Source organism: Micromys minutus, assembly GCF_963924665.1.
Source record: "Micromys minutus genome assembly, chromosome: 18".
NCBI lineage: Eukaryota > Metazoa > Chordata > Mammalia > Rodentia > Muridae > Micromys > Micromys minutus.
The window spans coordinates 23,713,477-23,735,531 of NC_137953.1; the positions used below are offsets into that span (position 1 = coordinate 23,713,477).

The 22,055-nt window shown below is 41.4% G+C and overlaps 1 protein-coding gene across 2 annotated transcripts in view; it reads right to left on the reverse strand.

Moving 5' to 3' along the window:
• The window catches only part of VOPP1 (VOPP1 WW domain binding protein), a 62,885-nt gene that overhangs the window by 19,978 nt on the left and 20,852 nt on the right, over positions 1-22,055 (reverse strand). The window contains exons 2-3 of one of the 2 annotated variants that reach the window (XM_080932624.1): positions 14,450-14,508; positions 97-174 (exon numbers count right to left, since the gene is read on the reverse strand). In XM_080932624.1, coding sequence (XP_080788750.1) covers positions 97-174; positions 14,450-14,508 — 137 coding nt within the window. The remainder of the gene's footprint in view (positions 1-96; positions 175-14,449; positions 14,509-22,055) is intronic. The other variant, XM_080932625.1, reaches the window with a different exon arrangement.

The following is a 22,055-nucleotide window of genomic DNA, read 5'->3' on the forward strand; positions in this document are numbered from 1 at the left end:
GGACAATCAGCTCCAACACCATCTTAAAAATGGGCTACGAAGCTGCTCATGGCTGATGCCAGAGCTTCCCAAGATCAAGCAAGAACTGTAACCTACCAAAAATACCATAGCTTCTGTATGGAGAGCGCCCGCACACAGCACCTGGAGCCACAGCAGTCTTCATAGGAACGGCATCTGCAGGAGAGAGAGAACACGGTTTTGAGTTAAAAAGGGTGGATTTTTCTCACCGCGGTGTTCCATCCAGAATCACTATAAGCATAAACATTCTTAGAAAGAAAAATCAAAATGGTTTCCTTTTGGAGACCCTCCAGGACAAGAAAAAGCATCAAATCTACCAGATCCATGCTCCAAGGAAGTTCTGCAGCAGACATCTAGCAAGGACAGGTTCTGTGCTGACTTTAACCCGGGACCATGGGAAAGGTGGGCGTGCCTCCATATAACCTCACAAGTTAAAAGCACAGGTTACAGGGTCCAGTCAACTGAGGAGGTTTGGGAACTTACTAGATATTTGATTTCTGTTATTAAACTCTCTCAGCCTAAGCTTCTTTAACAGCAAAATAGAACAATGGGAACCCGTCAAGTGATTTCAGGGCCTCATCTTTACATGAAGACTATATCTGCTCAGTCTCCTTTATCCATCAGATATCTACATACTCAAGGCCTCTGGCAGGACCCAGACTCCAGAGACATGTTCCTAACCCAGAAGAGCCACTTAAGAAAGTCCCTGCCTGGAGATGAGACCTATTGTAGGCCTGAGATGACTCATTAAGCTATGTTAGTATTTCACCCCCTCCTCAACCATATCAGCATTCCTGGGAAACTAATGTAACAAAGACTATCTTCCTTTATAAGCTTATGTGTATGGGAGGAGAGAGGAACACTTAAGGGGGATATTGGACTCTTCCTGTTAGGGTGGTTGGAAATCAGACAACTATAAATAGAAGAGAAAGGTCTGGTTCCTACTACGGTTTGCAAAAAAATGATCATTCTGAGCAACTATGTCAGATTCATATGACTGCCAAGTGTCTACACACCTCTCCCTCTAGTGCAGAGGGGCCTATAAACGAAATGAGATGTTTACTCACAAGACTATATAAAATTAAGATTGTATGTGATATAAGACCTTGCTAGAGCAGACTCGATATTCTCCTACTGAGTTTGGAGAAGAGATACAAGTATGGGAAAGCCATGTGAGGTGGAGGTGAGCGCTAGACTCTGTAAACAATCCCAGACAAATTGCAGTCCCCAAATCATAAGGACCTGAAATCTGCTCATGCCCAAACAGAACCAGAAGGACTCCAACAGCTAGGTGAGAGTCCAACCGAACCAGTCTCTTGACTTTAGCTTTGTGAGACCATGGGCAAAGAAACTACTTTTGCTGGGCCCACACTTAGCATCTGTAGAGGCTGAGGTAATACAATCATGCTGTTTCAACTAGGAAGGCTTGTAGCAGTTGGTTACAAAACAACAGAATAAAGAAAGGTAAGAGCTGCAGAATATAAGCAGTTCTTATGGACACCGGTTTAAGTGGCTTGCTTAAAGTCTAGTCACCATATGTAAGACGCAAACGACAAAGAGTAAGACTTGGCTCTGCTCACTGTCAGCCGACAGCAGGAGTGAATCTGGCTAACGTGATGCCTAATCTTCATTGCCAACCTGACGGGACTTGAAGACAAACATCTGAATCTGCCTGTTTTTATGGACATTTCCAGAGAGGTTTAAGAGAAGCAGGGAGACCCACCTACCACATGAGTGGTACATTTCATGTGATGGTTTGTATATGCTTGGCCCAGGGAATGGCACTATTTGGAGGTGGGGCTAGCTGCCTGGAAGCCAGGATTCTACTAGCGGCTTTCTGATGTAGAACTCTCAGTGCCTCCTGCACCGTGCCTGCCTGGATGCTGCCATGGTCCCACCTTGATGATAATGGGCTGACCCCCTGAACCTGTAAGCCAGCCCCAATTAAATGTTCTCCTTATAAGAGTTGCCTTGGTCATGGTGTCTGTTCACAGCAGTAAACCCCTAACTAAGACACTTCATGGACTGTGGTCTCAGACCACCCCAGAAAGCAAAAGTGAGTGCAGCAGCCACACCCACTGCCTGGTGTTCCTACCAACAGAGCTGCAGCCATGCTCGCTGCCGTGACTTCTCACTATGACGGCCACAGTAGGGTAAACTAACCTTTCCTTACTTAAGTGCTGTTGTCAGGCACTTTTCACACAATAGAAAAAGTAGGCCAGGAGGTCAGTAGGTTTCTGGAACATTACTTGAACCAAGCACTAACGACGGGTCACCTTCTCTGTCCCTGATTTCCTCTTTGTTCTCAGCCCTTCTGCCTGGAAACTGGAAGGACACCATAAAGGTAGGACAGTAAACTTTATGCTAATGGCAGGAGGCCCCTGAGCTGAGCCATAGACAGGAGTCAGCAACTCCTCTGAGACCAGCTTTGGGGATTCTCTGTTCAACTTGGCACTTTGCATTGGTGAGAAAGAGTCCCAGAAAGGACCTCAGCATTTACGTTAAGAGCTTGCTATAGTTAGCAAGTACCAAGGGCTGAAGTAATATAGGATGACAGACAGGTTACATGCGGTACAGCGTGGTGTTGGTTTGAGATGAACCAAGAATACATTTCCAGTGCTTTCCAGCAGCTGCAATGTCTAGGGGTGATTGTAACGGGCACTATGAAGATGAGCATTGATTTGAAAGGGTCACATGGCCTCTTTTATGAAGATGTTTTCTGACAGATTTTTGTCATAAATTACATGGCTGTACCATAAAGGGTATTTTTCAGAGCTACTGTTAGGAAAGTCCCAGACAAACAAACAAAACCTGGGTATGCTAAATATGCTATTGTGTCCAAAATTGGCTTCTGTCAACCCCCTGGGTAGTTCTGGGCAGCCCCAAGTCCAATCCTCTTGTCTCTGAGGTTACTTTTGACTGTTAGTAGGTCCCAAGAAGGACCAACCTTCTGGTCCCCCACATCCGAGGGAAAAGAAGGTTTGGCCAAATGGCCACTATCGTTTTTTGATTCCAATTCTACTATTTGATATTCGGCAATCATCAAGTTTACAGGGCACAGTTCTCATAAAGACACTGCTACATGGGAGCGCTCTGTTCGCCTGCCATGGAAGGGCACTGTCTTCTGACCCTCGGAGGAGCCAGGCGCAGCTCTTCTGAGCAGTACACCGCTCTCCTGCTCTTAGGCCACATTTGCAAAATGGTGTCTGAGTCTCCCTCTCTGGGCTTAACCTCAGCTATAACAAGAGCTATTCTTCTCTCCTGCCAATCAGAAAAATCTACATGTGTGGCAAATAATAAACCAGAGGATAAAGCTCATTCTGTAGTCACCACACTGATGGGAGTGCATTCGCTCTGTAACTTTACATCACAGATGTGAGGGGTTAGGGCGTACGTTTAATGATCAGATTGTCTGTCCAGAATCACATTTGCTGAAATGTTTTACTTCTACTGTTGCCCTTAAGAGAAATAGCCTAAGTCCTGACATCCTACAGAGCAAGTAAGAAGACAGAGTATCTTATATGCATATTAAGAGCTGCTTGCCTAGAATTTTGAATATGTATATATTTAATATTTAAGTATATGGGAAATTATTACCTCTGTTTGTTGATATAGCACATGTACCACTCAACCTGTCCTAGAATATTATGGGCATAGTGGGTTATGCTTTTCCTTTTAGGAAGATTCAACATCCAAGGCCACATTCAGTTTTCAGGAACCAGTTTGGAAATAAATCTCTGCATAAACAATACACTGCCAAATGATTTTCTTCTCTCAAAACACAAAACACTCATTATGGCCCCTTTAGCTAGACACCCATTCACCCTTCATCATCCCTGAGGCTCCTCTGCCCTCTGGTCCGATTCTCAGTGTCAGATGCCGGCAGATACTAGCCACTCAAAAGAACACCATAGTCACCCAGGGGTTAATACTTTGCACGCACTACAAACTCATGGCCCCAAAGCACCCAGACTACCTCTCCCTTTCACAGTTTGCACCTTAAGGACTACATCACTGATTATGAATCCCGAAAGAGTGAGCTACACACCCCGGTGTCATCTTTGGAATATGCTGAATTACCTTTGCCTTCACTGCTTTTTGCCAATGTTTTTTTTACTGACGGTGTACTGCAGAACAGCCTGCTGCCATTTCCAATAGAGGCAATTATTAACAAAATGTTAACCACAAGTTTGTGCTCAATTAAAAGCAGAAGACATTACCAGGTGGTATATAGTATACTAATAAGCCCATTAACTAACACACTCAAAGCTGCCAACTTCTGGAAGCACTTATGTTCCTAAGGAAGTCATTAATACTAAACTGGGTGCAAGGCAGATGGTGACCACAGAATGGATTTTCTGTCTCCTTCTACTGAGCACCAAACATACAAATTCTCAGGCCGACAGTAGAAATGAACATCATTTTTGCCCAAACTCACCTGACAGCACTTCTAATTATATGGGACAGGGACTTCTGCTTGGCAGAAATGGAAAATGGAAACTGTTTTCTGTTAGCCAAGTGTTTCTCACTGCACTCTGGGACGAGTGTAGACTTCTACTGAGGTCAGAGAACCTGACACAGCAACCTGAGCAGGTGTTAATCTGCAATTCAGTATATTTCAAAGATGACACCAGGGTGTGTATCTCACTCTTTCTGGATGCACAATCAGTGATGTAGTCCTTAAGGTGTAACTGTGAAAGAAAGAGGTAGTCTGGGTGCTTTGGGGCCATGAGTTTGTAGTGCATGCCAGCAGCAACTTAATAATATAAAAAATGAGATGGTCTCTCTACCAAGTCTTAACGATGAGAAGTAAGCATGTGTCATTAGCACTGTCTAGGAAAGAAAAGGATCTGGCCTTTAGACACATTTATTATACAAATCTCTAGAATAGATTATAAGGGCATATTAGGTCAGGGTATGTTCAATGTCAATAAAATAAAAATATTTCTATTTTGAAAATAGCCAAATATTGACAAATAAAGGTTCCCTGTTAGGCTTGGTGTGATGGCACAGTCATTATTCCCAGCTTTCAGGAGGTAGAAACAGGGGGATCCTTGTGGTTTCTTACACAGCCTGGTCTACACAGTAAGTTCTAGACCAGCCAGCACTATAGAGGGAGGCCATCTCAGAATAAAAACACTCCCCTTCCCTTTAGTTACCATGATGGACTGGATATTCTTGCTCCCTCCCCAGCATCTTCCACAAAAATCCATATTAAACGATGCTAATCCTGAATGGTATGTTATTTGAAGGCAAGCCTTAACAAGTTATCATGTCATAAAGGTGAAGCCCTAGGGGTGGGGTTAGTGCAAGCCAGGCACAGCCTGTTCCCCCCCCCCCCCATGTTCTCCACAGGGAAGGTAAGGTGGCTGTCTACAAACCACACTGGGTCACCTGGCACCATCACGGGCTTCTAGCTTCAGGAATAACAGAGATATATATTTGCTGTTTTAAGCAAACTCTTGAAGTTGTCATAGTAGCCCAACATCATGCAGATGTTAAATAGATCCCGATTAAAATGGTAAGCAGGAAATTAACTCTAAATGTGGTAAAACAATTGTAATATGAGTCAGAGGTGCAAGGTACAGAGAGATAAGAGATCTTGACAGCTATAAAATACTGTCATTATAGGATGATGCAAGAGGACAGTATATGGCTAATAATTAAATGTTATAATTTTATCCTTTAAGTACTATTTGACTTAATATCCAATTCTCAGCTAAGGACAGTGGCTTGTCTATGCTGCCAACTACATAGGAACCCAAGGCAGAAGAATGATTTAAAACCAGGAGTTCAGTCTTGGCAACACAGTGAGATGCCAATTTACTGAAAAAAAAGAAAATGCAATCTTTTCACTAAGACTCTTCATTTCTATGTTTCCCAGAATAGTAGGGTTGGGGATTTTTGATTTTTTTTTTTTGTTGTTGTTTTTCTGTTTTGTGTTTCTATGCAATATCAAATATTTTACCTCCATGTCTAGACCTGTTTGGACAACGCTACCAACTATAATTCTTCTTGGGAGACTATGCCCAAATCAGGCACAATCTTGATTTCCCAACCCCATTCTTGCCCATTTCCACACTCCTTTTTACTTTTTTTTTTTTCTTAACCAATGGTAACTCAAGGAAATGATGAAGAACCGTCCATCAGCTTCTCAGTGCAAACACCACAACTCTTATCTTAAAGGAGATATGAGATAGTTTACTCTGGAGCCATTCTGATTGATCATGACCTGGCAACACAGATTTAAACCACCCCAAACTCCATATTCCAACATGGAAGCAGTCTCATGAAATGTTATAGGTTTATGGAATAAGCTTATATCCAGACAATTTAAAAATACATGGGTGAGAAGATCAGAGAAGTGATTATGGCAAGACTCGGGGACGCTTTCTACAGGCCTGAGATGCTAGTTGATGACATTCTTAGCATCGGTTGGTGGGAACTAGCAGCCTGCTGATAGACTGGGAAACATGTTCATTCATTAGTCACAGGATGTTAGTTCTGATACAGCTCTGGGCCTGTGACATTCCAGTCTCTCCACAGTGCTGTAGTTCTCCCCAGTCAACACTCTGCACGCACAGCTTCTTTACAGGTGTGCTCATTCACAAACATTCAGGTTCATCTCAGTAAGTTCTGCCTTCTATCCTGTGCTGGCCCAGTGAGGCTTAAGGAATAAATACTTTCTATCTACCTCAAACAACATCAACAACTTACAAAATCTGGCCTTTATCGTACCCTATTTTTGGACCCACATTCTGTCACTCAAAGAGTTCAGATGTTGATATTTAACTGATGACTATGAGATATGTTCATTGGGACCCCAAAATTCAAATTATTGTATAGCTGATTTTCTTCATTTTTCCTACTGTGACTCAATGGCAGCTTCCTTCAGACCACTGCAATACCCAGTGACTGCAGTCAAACCTGGGTCTGAAAAGATGGAAAAAAATCTTCCTGCGATCTCAAGATGGAATGAATCCAAAAGGTGCACCTCCTTAAAGTCTTGGAGAGTACCTGCCAAAGCACAGGGAAAGTACTAGAGGGTACAGAGAGACTGGTGTCAGGTTAGCTGATAAAGCATCACAAAGGGGAAGAGACAGGAACTCTCAGAGCTGAAGACAAGGCAAGAAGACAGGAAGAAAGGTGCCAAGCATAGCTCACAACTACATGTAGATCAGGTTTCACACTTTGCTGAAATAAACTGAAAACAAATCTTATTAGCATAGGAATTGTATCTTTTAATCTGGAAATAAGGGGAGGGAGGAAAGGAAAACAGACACTGAGAGAATCCATCTTCCTACAACTAGTAAATGACTGTCACAATATGGCTTCCTTATTTTCATTCAAATCAATAATAACATAGCGAAGGAGTCAAAGCTGAATTCTACAACAGACTACAATAGACAGAGCTTTTACTAAACATAATTTTACATAATTGGTAACTCTTGAGTAACTCAGCTACAATAGGGTAGAGGTGAGTTGACTTCAGGGGTGGGTAGTCACACTCCTGCTCAGTTACCTTATCTCTGCAGAGTTTTTGAAAGTCTACACTGTGTTCCCAAGATCCATCTTATTCTTCTTTTCTCATTTTAGTAAACTGCTGCTCATTTAAAATCAGTTTGGTTCAGGACTGTCTTGGGAAACAGCCTTTCTAGTTTCTGATTTAATAAGATTCAGATTAGGATATGGTAAGATTAAGAAATGCATACCCTGCCAGAACAGCAGGGTAAGGAAATGAAAAAAATTAGAAATCCTCCCAGAACCTTGCAACATTTTAAATTGATAGCAAACTTATAAACATTTAAATCCCACAGCGCATGTGCGTGCATGCTCTCTCTCTCTCTCTCTCACACACACACACACACACATACACACACAAATAGAAATGGAGTACCATGAATTTGGCAATGAGATATGAAAGGGAGGCCAAGTCTATCCTCCCAATCTGGGAGTCAGAGTTCATTTGATGACTAGGTTCTTTCCTCCTACTTGATGACTTAGTCCTGTCTCAGTCTGTGCGGGCTGGTTAAGAAAACTTCACAGTTGGGATAACTTATAAGCATTATTTCTCCACAGCAGGCTCCCTATGCCTCTCTGGTCAGGTAACCAAATGCTGCGCTCAGCTATCTGATCAACCACGGGGAGTTTTAGGAATCAAGGGCAGGGCGAGCGGGGACCGCACTGGAACAGGAGCTTTTCTCCACATCCTTACCCCCTTGCTCATCTCCAGAGTGGGAGAGACCCTGTTTTAGTTACTTTAATGTTCCTGTGATAAATACCATGACCAAAGGCAACTTAAAGAAGAAAGGGTTTACGTGGATTACGGTTCCAAAAGGATGTCACCCATCATGGTGGAGAAGGCATGGCAGCAGGCAGGGAAAACATGGGGACAGAGGCAGAAGCTGGTTGATCAGTTTCACACACTTATCAGAAGCAGAAGGAACAGGGAGTAGGGCAAGGCCATAAATCCCCAAAGCCCAGTTCTAATGACAGACTTCCTCCACTAAGGACCAAGAGTTAAATACATGAGCCTACACATTCCTTGTTCAGATGACCACAGACCCATATGCATCAGGCTCAGAGTCACAACGGAGCCGTGATGGGTGGTTGAACTCTGTGTCCGGCTCTTACACTGACACCTTCTACTTGAGATGGTAGGTGATAACTACCGGACGCTGGCTTAAAGAGGCTTGGTTCTGGGCTCTTGTTTAGCTATGTTGTGGCTTTTTAACTGGAACATTCCCTCTCATAGGGATAACAGAGGGTTGAAAGACTCAAGAAATAAAATAAAAAAAACAAAAACCCAAAAAACCAAAACTTTCAAGTATCTGATATCTAAAGCCTACATTATTTACAATGTGTCTGTCAGTAAGCAATTGCTGGGGGAAAACGTGCTTCTACTGACCAAGTGGGCACTGAGTCACTTAGGAAGCCCCAGAGATACAATAAATCATCCCCCATGCCTGTGTGAGCTTTTCCATTAATGCCTTGGAGTGATTCTTAGGCCTGACTTACTGGCTCGCTAAGCTACATTTGACATTTGATTAGAAAAGTTTCTTTGGTTGGGCATTAGCACCCTATGTGGGATGAGTTCCTGTCTCTGTAGAAAAACCTATTCAATGCAATGTGACACCCAGGGGTGACAATTTACTCACAAGGCACTGTTCATAACTCAGGACAACTAATGACTTAAGAAGCACCTTCAGTGTTTCACTGTCTAAAAGTGGGACCTGGGACTCGGGGCTCTTAAATGGCCTGACAAAGCTGACAGAGAACAGCAGTGCTGGGAAGAATGGGTTTCATCAGGTGCTAGACAAGCCAGAGACAAGACTATCTGCCATCCTATATTCCCTCCCATGCTTTTCCTTCTGAGTATGGCTTCCCTTCCTGTATTAAGGATGGGTTTTCAAAGAAGAATCCTCACATTCCTTCCTTTAAGTACATTTACATTTGAACCCTTCTGTTACTCTGCCCCATAAGTATGGCAGCCAGAGATGTGACTCAACCATGCAAAAAGCCTCTGAAGATGCTTCTGGTCCAAGATAATGGCCAAGCATCCGGTGGTCTGTTACTGCATTGATCTTAAGGTTTCCTCAGCATTCCAAGAGAGCAGAGGAAAGTCAAGCACCAAGAGCAGTCTTTGGGGATGAAACCTTTCCCACCTGTCAGCACTCACAGTAAAATGGGGTTATGTGCTTTTAAAAATCATTTGTGTTCAGTCAACTAGACTCAATCACTAGCTAGGAAGGGGGAAATCTTGTAAGAGAAACACCTAAAAGGTTTCTTCAGTGAGCAGTACATAAACATGATCCATTCCCTAGTGTGGGCCAGGAAGACTGGCATAAATTATGTGGATGATCCATTAGCTTAGCTCAGGAGACCCCAGAGAATTCATCAATTTCAATAGCGATTACATCAGCCTTTCTACACTTTCTCCCATGGCCACAGAAACTTCCTTAGACAATGAAATACTTTGAACCCTCTCTCATACTCAGAAATTTCCCTCATTTTTTAAAATTATCACTTTTCCTCAGTTGCAGAGTAGCAATATTAGGAAAATACCTTCTCTTACATCCTAAGAGACTAGAAACTCTTGCTGGACCTCCTAGCAAAACTAATAATACATCCTGAAGTCATTTACAATTTAAGACAAATCTATTATGTACTAAAACTAATTTGCCTTTAAGAACAATGTAACAATCAACTTTATTTGCCTTGGATTGTCTATGAAATCAACATTTACAACCTAAGCCAAGGCATAGCTACAGGTCTTAAATTATGTACTCTTCCATGACCTTACCCCATTAGAACACAGTTATATCACTTGCTGAAAGCAGCCAGTACAGAAGTTGAGTGCAACTTCCTCAAATCAACCATAAAGGTTGAAAGCTTTCATTTAAGGTTATTAGTTGATAAAGCAATAACTTTTGTTAATTGGATGAATCGGGATCTGCTGGAGCCAGTGGTTTAATCCCTTGTAAAAACTCTATTAAAGATTTCTGCAAAGTAACCCATTCCTTCCCACTGTGATGCTTTCTGTGCTGTTCAGTAAACACAGAGTAAAGCCCTTTGTGTGTGACAAACACAAACAGAAGACAAACAGGCAAGCACAGATTTAGATTCATACAACAGACAAAGGACGGAAGACACAGGGAACATGAAGTACCTAACTCCAATCAGAACTTGCTCTTGTTAAATGACTCAAAGCCACTTGTTTTGATTTCATTCCTGAATGTGATACTAATACATTATCGGTGACTCTTAATCATTAACATATGCAACTCCGGCTCCCAGCTTCTCATTCTGAAATATTTGTTTCCTAAAAATTATAAATTCTGTTTACGTGCACTGTAGTTGAATCATTTCCCCAGTCTCCCCTTCAACTTCTTCCATGCTCCCCCATATTTCCTCCTAAGTTCATGGCCTCTCTTCTTTTAACAATTGTTGTTGTTGTTGTGTGAACAACTATATAAATACAACCTGGTAGTCCATTTAGTATTGCTTCTCTGTATACAGTTTTAGAGATTACCACTTGGCTTTATATAACAAACTGGAGGGCTAGACTATTGGCATTATTGGCAAAGGCTAGTTCTCCCTCCCTCAGTAGACATTAGTTGCCTGTAGGTCTTCATTTAGAATGGAGTCTTGTGAGGTTTCCCCCACCATGTCAGTATGCCAACTACTGTTGTCACTAGGCAGGTCTTATTTAGACAACCGGATTGTTGAGATTGTTTTGGATACAGCTAGCCTGTCACACATAAGAAAACACAATCTCCCAAGAGATGCTTTAATGCTCTGGCACTTACTATCTTTCTGCCTGTACTTCCTCCTCATTCTTTGAACCTGAAGAGTAGGAGCTGTCTTGTAGATGTAACAATTGAGACTGTGCATGCCAGCTGTCTGATTTTTCAGCATTTTGACTAAGTGCAGATTTCTGTAATAATATCTATGCACCAAGGGGGAAAAGCTTCTTTGATGGGGGAGGTAAGATCTACACTATCTTTAGGTATAAGGACAAGTATTTAGAAAATAGATAGAACTTACACGAGTTTAGTCAGGGGAAGTAGTGGGTTCTCCTCTGTGTTCCATGACCCCACTAGCCACAGATAGCTGGCTAGTTTTACCGTATCAAGGCATGAACTACAGAGTAGACATTAAGTCCAACTAGACAGCTACTGGTCACCACTAGTATATGCATTCCATTATTGTACCTTTAGGTATATGATGTCAAGATTGTCATCGATGTGGTTCTGGGATTCACAACTGGGTAGGACTATTACTTTCCTCTCTTAGCAGGTTGTATATCACTGTCCAGTACTCTGAAGGGTAATGTTCAGGCAGGAGGCTTCCGAACACCATTTGGCTTGAAACCTTCAAGTCTTGTGTCTGAACTGTCTCCGGCAACACAGTCTTATGACCAAATTCTGGGAGGTGATCAAAGACAGTAACCTACATTGTTTTCAGAGTCTCTAGGACTCCCTTGGTCAACAAGTGGAAAGGGGGTTTCTCATGTCTCTTACTGGAAATCTTGCTAAGATAATCTTGGTGGTAAACACTATCACTGTATGTGACATAATTTCATTTAAATAATAAATGTTTGTATACAAATACACTTTTATGTAAACACGAAACAGTATGATTCCTGAACTTTAAAAAGTGCTCAGTTGCTCTCTCTGTCTCTGATTATTGTCCATCCTCAAACTCCTAGTGGAAGCCCTCGATAGGTCTTCCAAGTTGTCACTGGATGGTACCTACATCCTACTATTTACTTCCCTAGAGCTTCCACAAATAGTTCCTTTTTACCTTCCTAGTTTCTACAGATTCTTTGATTATATATACACATCTGAAAATTCTGAGCTAGGAATCACATACACAAAAAAGAAAGAACATTTATCTTCCTGGGGCTGAGTTATTAGGTTTAGTATATAGCTCTACCCATTTCATGATTTCGTATTTCTCTGAAGCAGAATTATGTGTATGTTCCATATTCCATTCACCACTGAAGGGCAGTGAGGTTGTTTCCGTGTTCTAGCTACTGTGAAACATGCAGCGATGAACATGGCTGAGTGAGCATCTCTGGAATAAGATGTTAAGTCCTTCAGGCATATATATGCTAAGCAGTAGTATAGCTGGGTCACAAGTGATAATCTGTTTGCACTTATCTCTTTTTCTTTTCTTTCCTTTACTTTGTTTTTGTTTTGTTTTGTTTTGTTGGCTCAAGGTTCCTTTGGCTGCCCAGGGACCTTTGTAGCTCTACGTGAATTGTAGGATAATGTCTGTCTCTGTGAAATGTATTGTGGGAGTTTTGATTGGGATTGTATTGTATTGCTTTGGTAGTATATATGTATGTATGTATGTATGTATGTATGTATGCATGCATGCATGTATGTATGTATGTATGTATGTATGTATGCATGTATGTATGTATGTTTCTCTCTCTCCCTTTCTATTTTATAAATCACAGGAGATCTGTCTATTTTCTCATGTCTTCCTCAGTTTCTTCAGGGACTGAAGGTCCCTGTAGGTCCCTGAAGGACTGCAGGTTTTTCACCTCCTTGGTTAAATTTACTGCTAGATTTGTTTGTTTGTTTGTTTTTAGACTATTGTGAATGGAAGCATTTCCATGATCTCTTGCTCAGATGTTTGTTGTTGCTGATATATAGATAGGATGCTTTGTAAGCTGATTTTGAAGTCACTTTGCCAAAACTGTTGATCATTTCCACAAGTTTCTCTTGGGAGTTTTTGGGACCACTCATATAATACCTCTGTAAACAAGAATAATTTCACTTATTTTTATCCCTTTAATTTTCTCCTCCAATGTGACTGTTCTAACAGGAGAGCAATTTTACTGAAAAGGGGTGGGGATAGCGAACAGCACTGTTTTGTTCCTGATTTTAATAGGGTTGCTTGGAGTGAATTTTTCATTTTATATAAATATTGGGTGGTTGTCTGTCATGAACTGCCTTGCTTATGTTAAAGTATATTCCCTCCAGTTTTACCCTCTCTAGGTCTTTAATCATAAGGGGATGCTGAATTCTTGTCAAGAGTTTTTATTGTACCACTGAAGTGACCATGTGGGTTTTTGTCTGTAAATTTATTCCTATGTTCTTGCATTCATTGACCTACACATAAAAAAAATCATCCTTGCATTTCCAGAATAAAGCCAACTTGGTCACAGTGAATGATCTTTTTAATTCATTCCTATCTTTGGCTTGCAAATATTTTGTTAAGAATTTTTTAATATCTGTGTTCATCAGAAATTCTGGCCTATGAATTTAGGGTTTTGTTGTGTTTTACTTGGTCTTAATATTAGAGTAATATTGGATTTGTATAAAGAAGTGTGGAGCATCCCTTTCATTTCTATTTGTTTCAATGATTTAAGAAGTATTGTCTGGAGATATAGAAAAGTCTAATAGAATTCTGATATAAATTTGTTTGAAATTGGGCTTTTTAAAGTTGGAACCCTCTCACTATTTCTGTGAAAGTAATTTATTTGCCTTATGTAATTGTCATCTTATCGGTTATTGCTGAATAATTTTGCCAATTCTAGCTCTGTGTGAACTCTGGGTGACTGGTTCAACTCAGTTGTTCTGACACAAACCCTTCTCCAAGCTGACTGATTCAATGTGGCTTCTCTCTGCTTCTCACTGAATTGCTCTCTCGTTCTCAGACTAACTCTGGCAATCTGTTCTAATCTTATGGCCCCTTCTTTGGTTCATTTTGTCTTCACCTGTGTCTAGGTTGTTCTCTCTACAACCTGTAAAGTATCCCTTAAAAACTACCTTTGGACTTCCCAAACTTAACTGCCCAAAACTCCACTCAACTATTTCTCTATCTAATAATCCAATCGTATACCTATAAGAGAAACCACTCTCAGAGGAAAAAAAAATTGACCACTGTCAAATCAGCAGGAAGGCACTATACTTACATATAGTATGTGGGATAGAGTCCTTCAAAATACCAGCAATGTTTTTTGGCCTCTGTGCACTAGAAATAAAAGCAAAAACAAAACAAAAAAAAAAACTTTGTCAGTGGTTTGCACACTACTGAAAACATCTCAGGAAGTTAACAGGGAAAGAGTGGTAATGGAGGAAATCACAAAGGGCTGGCAGAGAAGCAAGCAATGAGTGATGGGGAATTCCATCTCCTCCCTTTCTCATAGATGTTTTATGTCTTCGAAACATTTTTAAAGGGATGGACACAAGCAACTGTTTTCCTATGCCTCTAAATACATTATGCATAAATATTAAAAGGGTGGTAAACAAAAGACAATCTGTGGGTGGTGGTGAGTAGTTGCTAAGAATCAAACATAGGAGCCTGTGTACGCTAGGGAAGTGGCCTAACTAGTGAGCTACACTCAACCTCCATTTTAAAAACGTATGATACTTCAAAATAGTAAATAATGAATAATTCCTGGGGAACTCTTATTTCCTCGGTGCTTTTGCTTTTGACAGGCATCTCTCCCATACTGTCACTATTTCTAGATCTTTGTGTCTCTTAATATCAAAAACTATTCACTCCACAGTAGTGGGCCCTAGTCTACTGGACAATTCCAAGTTTTCTCAGCCACACAAAAAAATCTCCAGATCAAGTATTCTTCTAGATGCAAGCTACCCAGTGTCTGCCTAAGTTCCTCCTCCTACCCAACTCCATCCCCTTCCTGAGCTGTTCCTTGATACTGTCCTTAGCCATTCTTCAGGTCATCTGCCTTCCTTTGTGACTCCCCAACACCCTTACAAGGACTCCATATTTGGCTGGAACCCAAGTAGGCTGCCCATGCTTTCTTCCACTTCCCCATCTCCATCTTAGTCTTTCTGGGGTAACCCTAACCTGATCACTCCTACACACTGCAGCACATCCTCCCTGCCTATCTCCATTTCTTTGAGACTCACCACCATCTGTGGCCAGACCCATGTTACCTACAGTTCTCCCTCCAATGCACTCCACAGAACAAGACCCCATGTGCTACTTGAGAAACCTTCTAGGTCTCCTAACTGTCTTTATGAGAGTGTTAAGTCATTATTTGCCAGTATTGTATGACTTGCTAATTGTGTTTTTTTTTCCTTCCTATAAGACTGTGAAAGATTCTAAGTATCATGCTCCTTTTCTTCATATTAAAAAACACTTCTTGATACTCACAGCTAACCATCAGACTGAGCCCAGGGACCCCAATAAAAGATCTAGGGGAAGGACTGAAGGAGCTAAAGAAAACTGCAACCCCATAGGAAGAACAATATCAACTAACTAGACCACCCAGAGCTCCAGACACTAAACCACTAACCAAAGAGTATACATGGAGGGACCCATGACCATACGTGTGTGTGTGTGTGTGTGTGTGTGTGTGTGTGTGTGTGTGTGTGTAGCAGAGGATGGCCTTATCTGGCATCAATAGGAGGGGAGGCCCTTGGTCCTGTGAAGAATTGCTCTTCTAGAGTAGGGGGATGCTAGGAGGGTGAGGTGGGGGTGGGTGAGTGGGTGGAGGAGCACCATAGAGGCAAAGTGGAGGGGAAGAGGGGAGATGGGGGTTTGCGGAGGGGAACCTGGGAAGGATATCATTTGTAACCTAAATGAATAAAATGATTAAAAATAAAAATAAAAAACAAACATTCTGCTTATAAGAAGGTTTATCCTCTAACTTCTAAAAATACCAAAGAACTGCTGCTGGAAGAGAAAGAGCCCTTAAACCCGAGGCTGCATAGTATAGTCATTTAGGGGACGGATGGAGGCTGTTCCCTTCCCTAATGTTACCACAGAGACCTTTATGACTTCTCACAAGCAATACCCCTAAAACCAGCCACTCTCTTAGAGACTCTGGGAACATGCATACCGTAAGACACAAGTTAGTCCTACCTACACTTCCCTAGGGGAAAAGCTTGTGAGCCCCCATAATGTTATGAAGACAGTTTCTCTGCCTGCTTCCCACTAAAGGGATGTATGAACACAGATGCTGCGAAGGACCTGAACTCAATGGCATTACGTATCCGTATCTCCTGCAGATAACATTATCCCTTAACCAACATTAAAAATCAAACACTATCTATACAATACAGAAAGAGGAAAATCACTAAACAGTTGAAAGACTGGCAGAAGAGAAGATGCAGGGAAACCAGCAACATCTACAATGGAACAGGTTCATAAAAATACCTGGGCAAGGGAGGGCTCCAGATCTGGAAATGAGAGCAAATACTGCTCTCCTGCAGACTACAAATAGTTATTGGGAGACGGGAGAAGGGCTACAAACCAAACGGCTTCCTTTCCTAGCCCAAGGATGGCCAGTGCCAAGGATAACCAAAGAATGGTGTACAGGTGAGAAGTCACCCGTGTATGTCCCAGTCATTAGCAGGGCTCTGTAGAGACACTGAAGAAATCAGGAAAAAATGAGTATAGCCTTGCAGTGCGGATTATTACAATGAGGGGAAAATATCAACATATAGAAAATGTTCAAGACAACTTGGCCATAATTAACAATAATCAAGAGCTTATATAATTCTCTAAGAAAAGATGCGCTTCTTAACTAAAAAAAAAATTAAAAAAAAAAAAAACACAGTCCTGATATCCCTGCTGATATGAATATAAAGAAAAAGACAAGACCCACAGTGCTTCGAGGAGAATAAATACGTCTGAGGACTGCACGTTTTCCACACCCATCAATCCTTATTTTATATTTTAAAATATGTCTTTATTTTTTCTGTAGGAGGATTGAACCTGTGCTAGGCATGTGTTCCAGTTACACACCCCCACCACGGCCTCCCCTATGATTTATTTTGTTCTCATTCTAGGACAGGGGATCCTCAAGTTACCCCCCAACAGGCCCTAAAGAAACTTTGTGCCCCAGTCAGGCGCTGAAATTGCTATCCGTCTGCCTCAGCCTCTCGAGTATTAGGGATTAAAAGCCTAAGACTTATAAAAAATGAGTTTAAATGACATCACCCTATAATGGGGCAACACTGTCCTTACAAGACATCACTCACAGACTATCAAGTATAAAGCCCACTGTCAGGAATGGGTCACCACTGTTGGAGTTGCTGGCCACTGAGGTCCCATATTCCCCTACACATTGCAGGCTACTGTCACTACTCTTAGTTATCCCTGAGAATGGGATGGAAAGACCGGTTGTTGAAAACTCCATATACTTGAGTCATAGTATATGGAGAAATCAAGGTATAGACCGGGAAGCTTCCTCCCTACTATGTAACATTCACAGAAATGGAAGGTACTATCCATGGTGCCAACAATAAAGGTCCAATAATAATCAGTTTGTGAAGGCACGCTCACTGGTGCAACAGTGGTATGTCATGGGAGTGACCAAACACTCTGTGACTGTATTTAAAGCCCACTCCAAATGGTAAAATCCTCATCTGGCATCATTATCAGGTCAGAGAAATTGTGGCTACACAGGTCATAGGTTATGGTAAGGGAGAACCTATTATCATTACTCTGCTAAACAGGCATAGTGAACGACTCCTAATGGTTTACTGCTATGACCACAGTGTCTCTTTCAACCCTCATCTGAAAAGTTTCATTTTGGTGATTAACATAGAGAGCCACAACTGGCCAATGTGCCGATAATAAAAGACTGAAGAGTGCTCAGTGCTAAATAGACATCTTTATTCAGCCCCTCCTCCCAAGGCTCAGGGATCACTGCAAAAAAGGAAGGTAGAAAGATTATAAGAGCCAGAGGTAAAATGATCGATATAGAGATAGATAGATAGACAGACAGACAGACAGACAGATAGATAGATAGATAAAAAGAAGCAGGTAGATCTGAGTTCAAGGGCAGCCTGGTCTACAGAACGAGTTCCAGGACAGCTAAAGCTACACAGAAAAACCCTGTCTCAAAAACAAAACAAAGAGCTAGAGGCAATGAAATGGACAATTTTCTAGACAGATACCAGGTATCAAAGTTAAACCGGGATCAAAAAACAAGCTAAACACTCTCATAACCCCTAAAGAAATAAACAAAGTCATTAAAAGTCTCTCAACCAAAGGAAAGCCAGAGGCCAGATGGATTTAGTGCATAATTCTATCAGAACTTCTAAGAAGACCTAATACCGATACTCCTCAAAATATTCCACAAAATAGAAACAGAAGAAACACTACACAATTCTTTCTATGAATTACACTTAGGCCTAAGCCACACAAAGACCCAAGAGAGAATGGGAATTTCAGACCAATTTCCCTTATAAATATCAATGCAAAAATACTCAGTAAAATTCTTGCAAATAGAACCAAAACAATCATTCACTATGATCAAGTGGGCTTCTTTCCAGAGATCCAGGGATGGTTCAAAATGAGAAAATCTATCAACATAATCCACCACATAAACAAACTCAAAGGAAAAAACAAAACACCACCACCACCAGCACCACCACCAACAACAAAAACACATGATCATTTCTTTGGAGGCTGAGAAAGCATTTGACAAAATTCAACACCGCTTCCTGGCAAAAGTCTTAGGAGATCAGTAATTTAAGGTCCATATTGAAACATAGTAAAAGAAACACACAGCAAACCAGTAGCCAACATTAAACTGAGTGGAAAAATAACTTGAAGCAATCCCACTAAAATTGGAAACTAGCCAAGGCTGCCCACTTTCTTTTTACCTCCTCAAGATAGTACTTGAAGTCCTAGCCAGAGTAATTAGACAACAAGAAGACGTCAAAGGGATTCAAATTGGAAAGAAAGAAATCAAAATATAACTCTCTGCAGACGACATGATGGCATAATTAAGTGACCCCAAAATTTCCACAGGAGGATACCAACAGCAGAGAAACAACCTCAGCAAAGTGGCTGATATAAAATTAACCCAAACAAATCAGCAGGCTTCCTCTATTCAAAGGGTAAACAGGCTGAGAAAGAAATTAGGGAAAAGATACCATTCACAATAGTCACACACTTTAAAATACCTTGGTGTGACTCTAACCAAGGAAGTGAGAGATCTCTGTGTCAAGAACTTCACATCTCTGAAGAACGAAATCAAAGATCTCAGAAAATGGAAAGATCTCCCATGCTCATAGCTTGGCAAGATTAATATAATAAAAATATCCATTTTGCGAAAAGCAATCTACAGTTTTAATGGAATCACCATAAAAATTCCAATTCAATTCTTCATAGAGCTGGAAAGAAAATTTGTAGATTCATTTGGAATAACAAAAAACCCAGGATAGCAAAAACTATTCTCAACAATAAAAGAACTGCTGGGGGAATCACCATCCCTGACCTCAAGCTGTATTACAGAGTAACAGTGATAAAACTGTATGATATTGGTACAGAGACAGGCAGGTGGATCAATGGAATAGAAGACCCAGAAATAAACCCACACACCTATGGTTACTTGATCTTTGGCAAAGGAGCTAAAACCATCCAGTGGAAAAAAGAGAGCATTTTCAACGAATAGTGCTGGTACAACTGGAGGTCAGTATGTAGAAGGATGCAGATTGAATTATTCTTATCATCCCGTACATAGCTCAAGTCCAAGTGGATCAAAGATCTCCACATAGAACCAGATACACTGAAACTTACAGAAGAGAAAGTGGGAAAGAACCTCAAACACATGGGCACAAGGGAAAATTTCCTTAACAGAGCACCAATAGCTTATGCTCTAAGAACAAGAATAGAAAAATAGGACCTCATAAAATTGCAAGGCTTCTGTAAGGCAAAAGACTCTGTCAACAGGACAAAATGGCAACCAACAGATTGCAAAAAGATCTTTACCAACCCTACATCTGATAGAGGGATCATATCCAACATATACAAAAAAACAACAAAAAAAAAAAAAACCCAAAAAACAAAAACCAACCAACCAAACAAACAAACAAACAAAAAACCCTCCAGAGAACCAAATAACACTATTAAAAATGAGGTACAAAGCTAAACAAAAAATTCTCAACTGAGAAATACTGAATAGCTGAGAACCACCTAAAGAAATGTTCGGCATTCTTAGCCATCAGGGAAATGCAAATCAAAACAGTCCTGAGATTCCACCTGACACCTGGCAGAATGTATAAGATCAAAAACTCAGGTGACAGCAGATGCTGGTGAGGATATAGAGAAAGAGGAACACTCCTCCACTGTTGGTGGAATTGCAAGCTGGTACAACCACTCTGGAAATCAGTCTCGCAGTTCCTCAGAAAACTGGCCAGTGTTACCTGAGTACCCAGCTATAACACTCCTGAGCATATGCCTAAAAGATGTTCCAACACCTAACAAGGACACATGCTCAACTATGTTCATAGCAGCCTTATAATATCCAAAAGCTGGAAAGAACCCAGATGTCCTTCATCAGAAGAATGGATACAGAAAATGTGGTACATATACACTCGGCTATTAAAAACAACGACTACATTAAATTCTGAGGCAAATGGATGGAATTAGAAAATGGCGTCCTGAGTGAGGCAATCCAATCACAAAAACACATATGGTATGCCCTCACTGATAAATAGAAATTAGTGCAAAAGCTGGGAATACCCAAGATACAATTCATAAACCACATGAAGCTCAAAAAGACTGAAGATGGAAGTGTGTTTGCTTCCATCCTTCTTAGAAGGGGGAACAAAATAACCAAGGGATGAAATACTGGAACAAAATGTGGATCAGAGACTGAAGGAAAGGGCATCCAGAGACTGCTCCACCTGGCAATTCATCCCATGTACAGACTCCAAACTCAGTCACTATTATGGATGCCAAGAACTTCTTCCTGACAGGAGCCTGATATAGCTGTCTCCTGAAAGGCTCTGCCAGAGTCTGACAAATACAGAGGCAATAGTTCACTGCCAACCATCAGGCTGAGCACAGCGTCCACAATGGAGGAGTTAGAGAAAGAACTGAAGGAGCTGAAGGGGTTTGTAACCTATAGGAAGAACCACCAACCAGAGAGCACACCTGGAGGGACCATGGCTCCGGCAGCATATGTAGCTGAGGATGGCCTTGTTGGCTATCAATGGGAGGAGAGACCCTTTGTCCTGGGAAGGCCTGATCCACCTCCGCCCCCCAGTCTAGGGAAATTCGAGAGTGGAGAGGTGGGACTGGTTGGCTGGGTGGGGGAGCACCCACTTAGAAGCAGGGGGAGAGAGAATGGGTGGGGGTTTCCAGACTGGAAACTGGGGAAGAGGAATATATATATATATATAAAGGGGAATGTAAATAAATAAAATATCCAATTAAAAAAATAGAGTCAGTTCAATAGCCAGAGAGATGGTTCAGTGGTTAAGAGCACCAGCTGCTCTTTCAGAGGACAGGGTTCAGTTCCCCACACCCACATGCTGGCTTACAACTGCTAACTCTAGTCCTGGCCTCCATGGGCACTACTCACACATGGTGCAGACATACAATGCAGCTACATACATGAGTGTGGGGGCACATGCCTTTAATCTCAGGGGGCAGGCAGATCTCTGAGGTCAAGGTAAGTGTGGTTTATAAAGTGGATTCGAAGACAGGAAGGAATATGTAGAGAGTTCCAGTCTCAAAGGGGGGAAACAGTCCAAAGTGGCCCATCAATCACCTGGCTAAGAACATACCCTCCCGGTATCCTATCC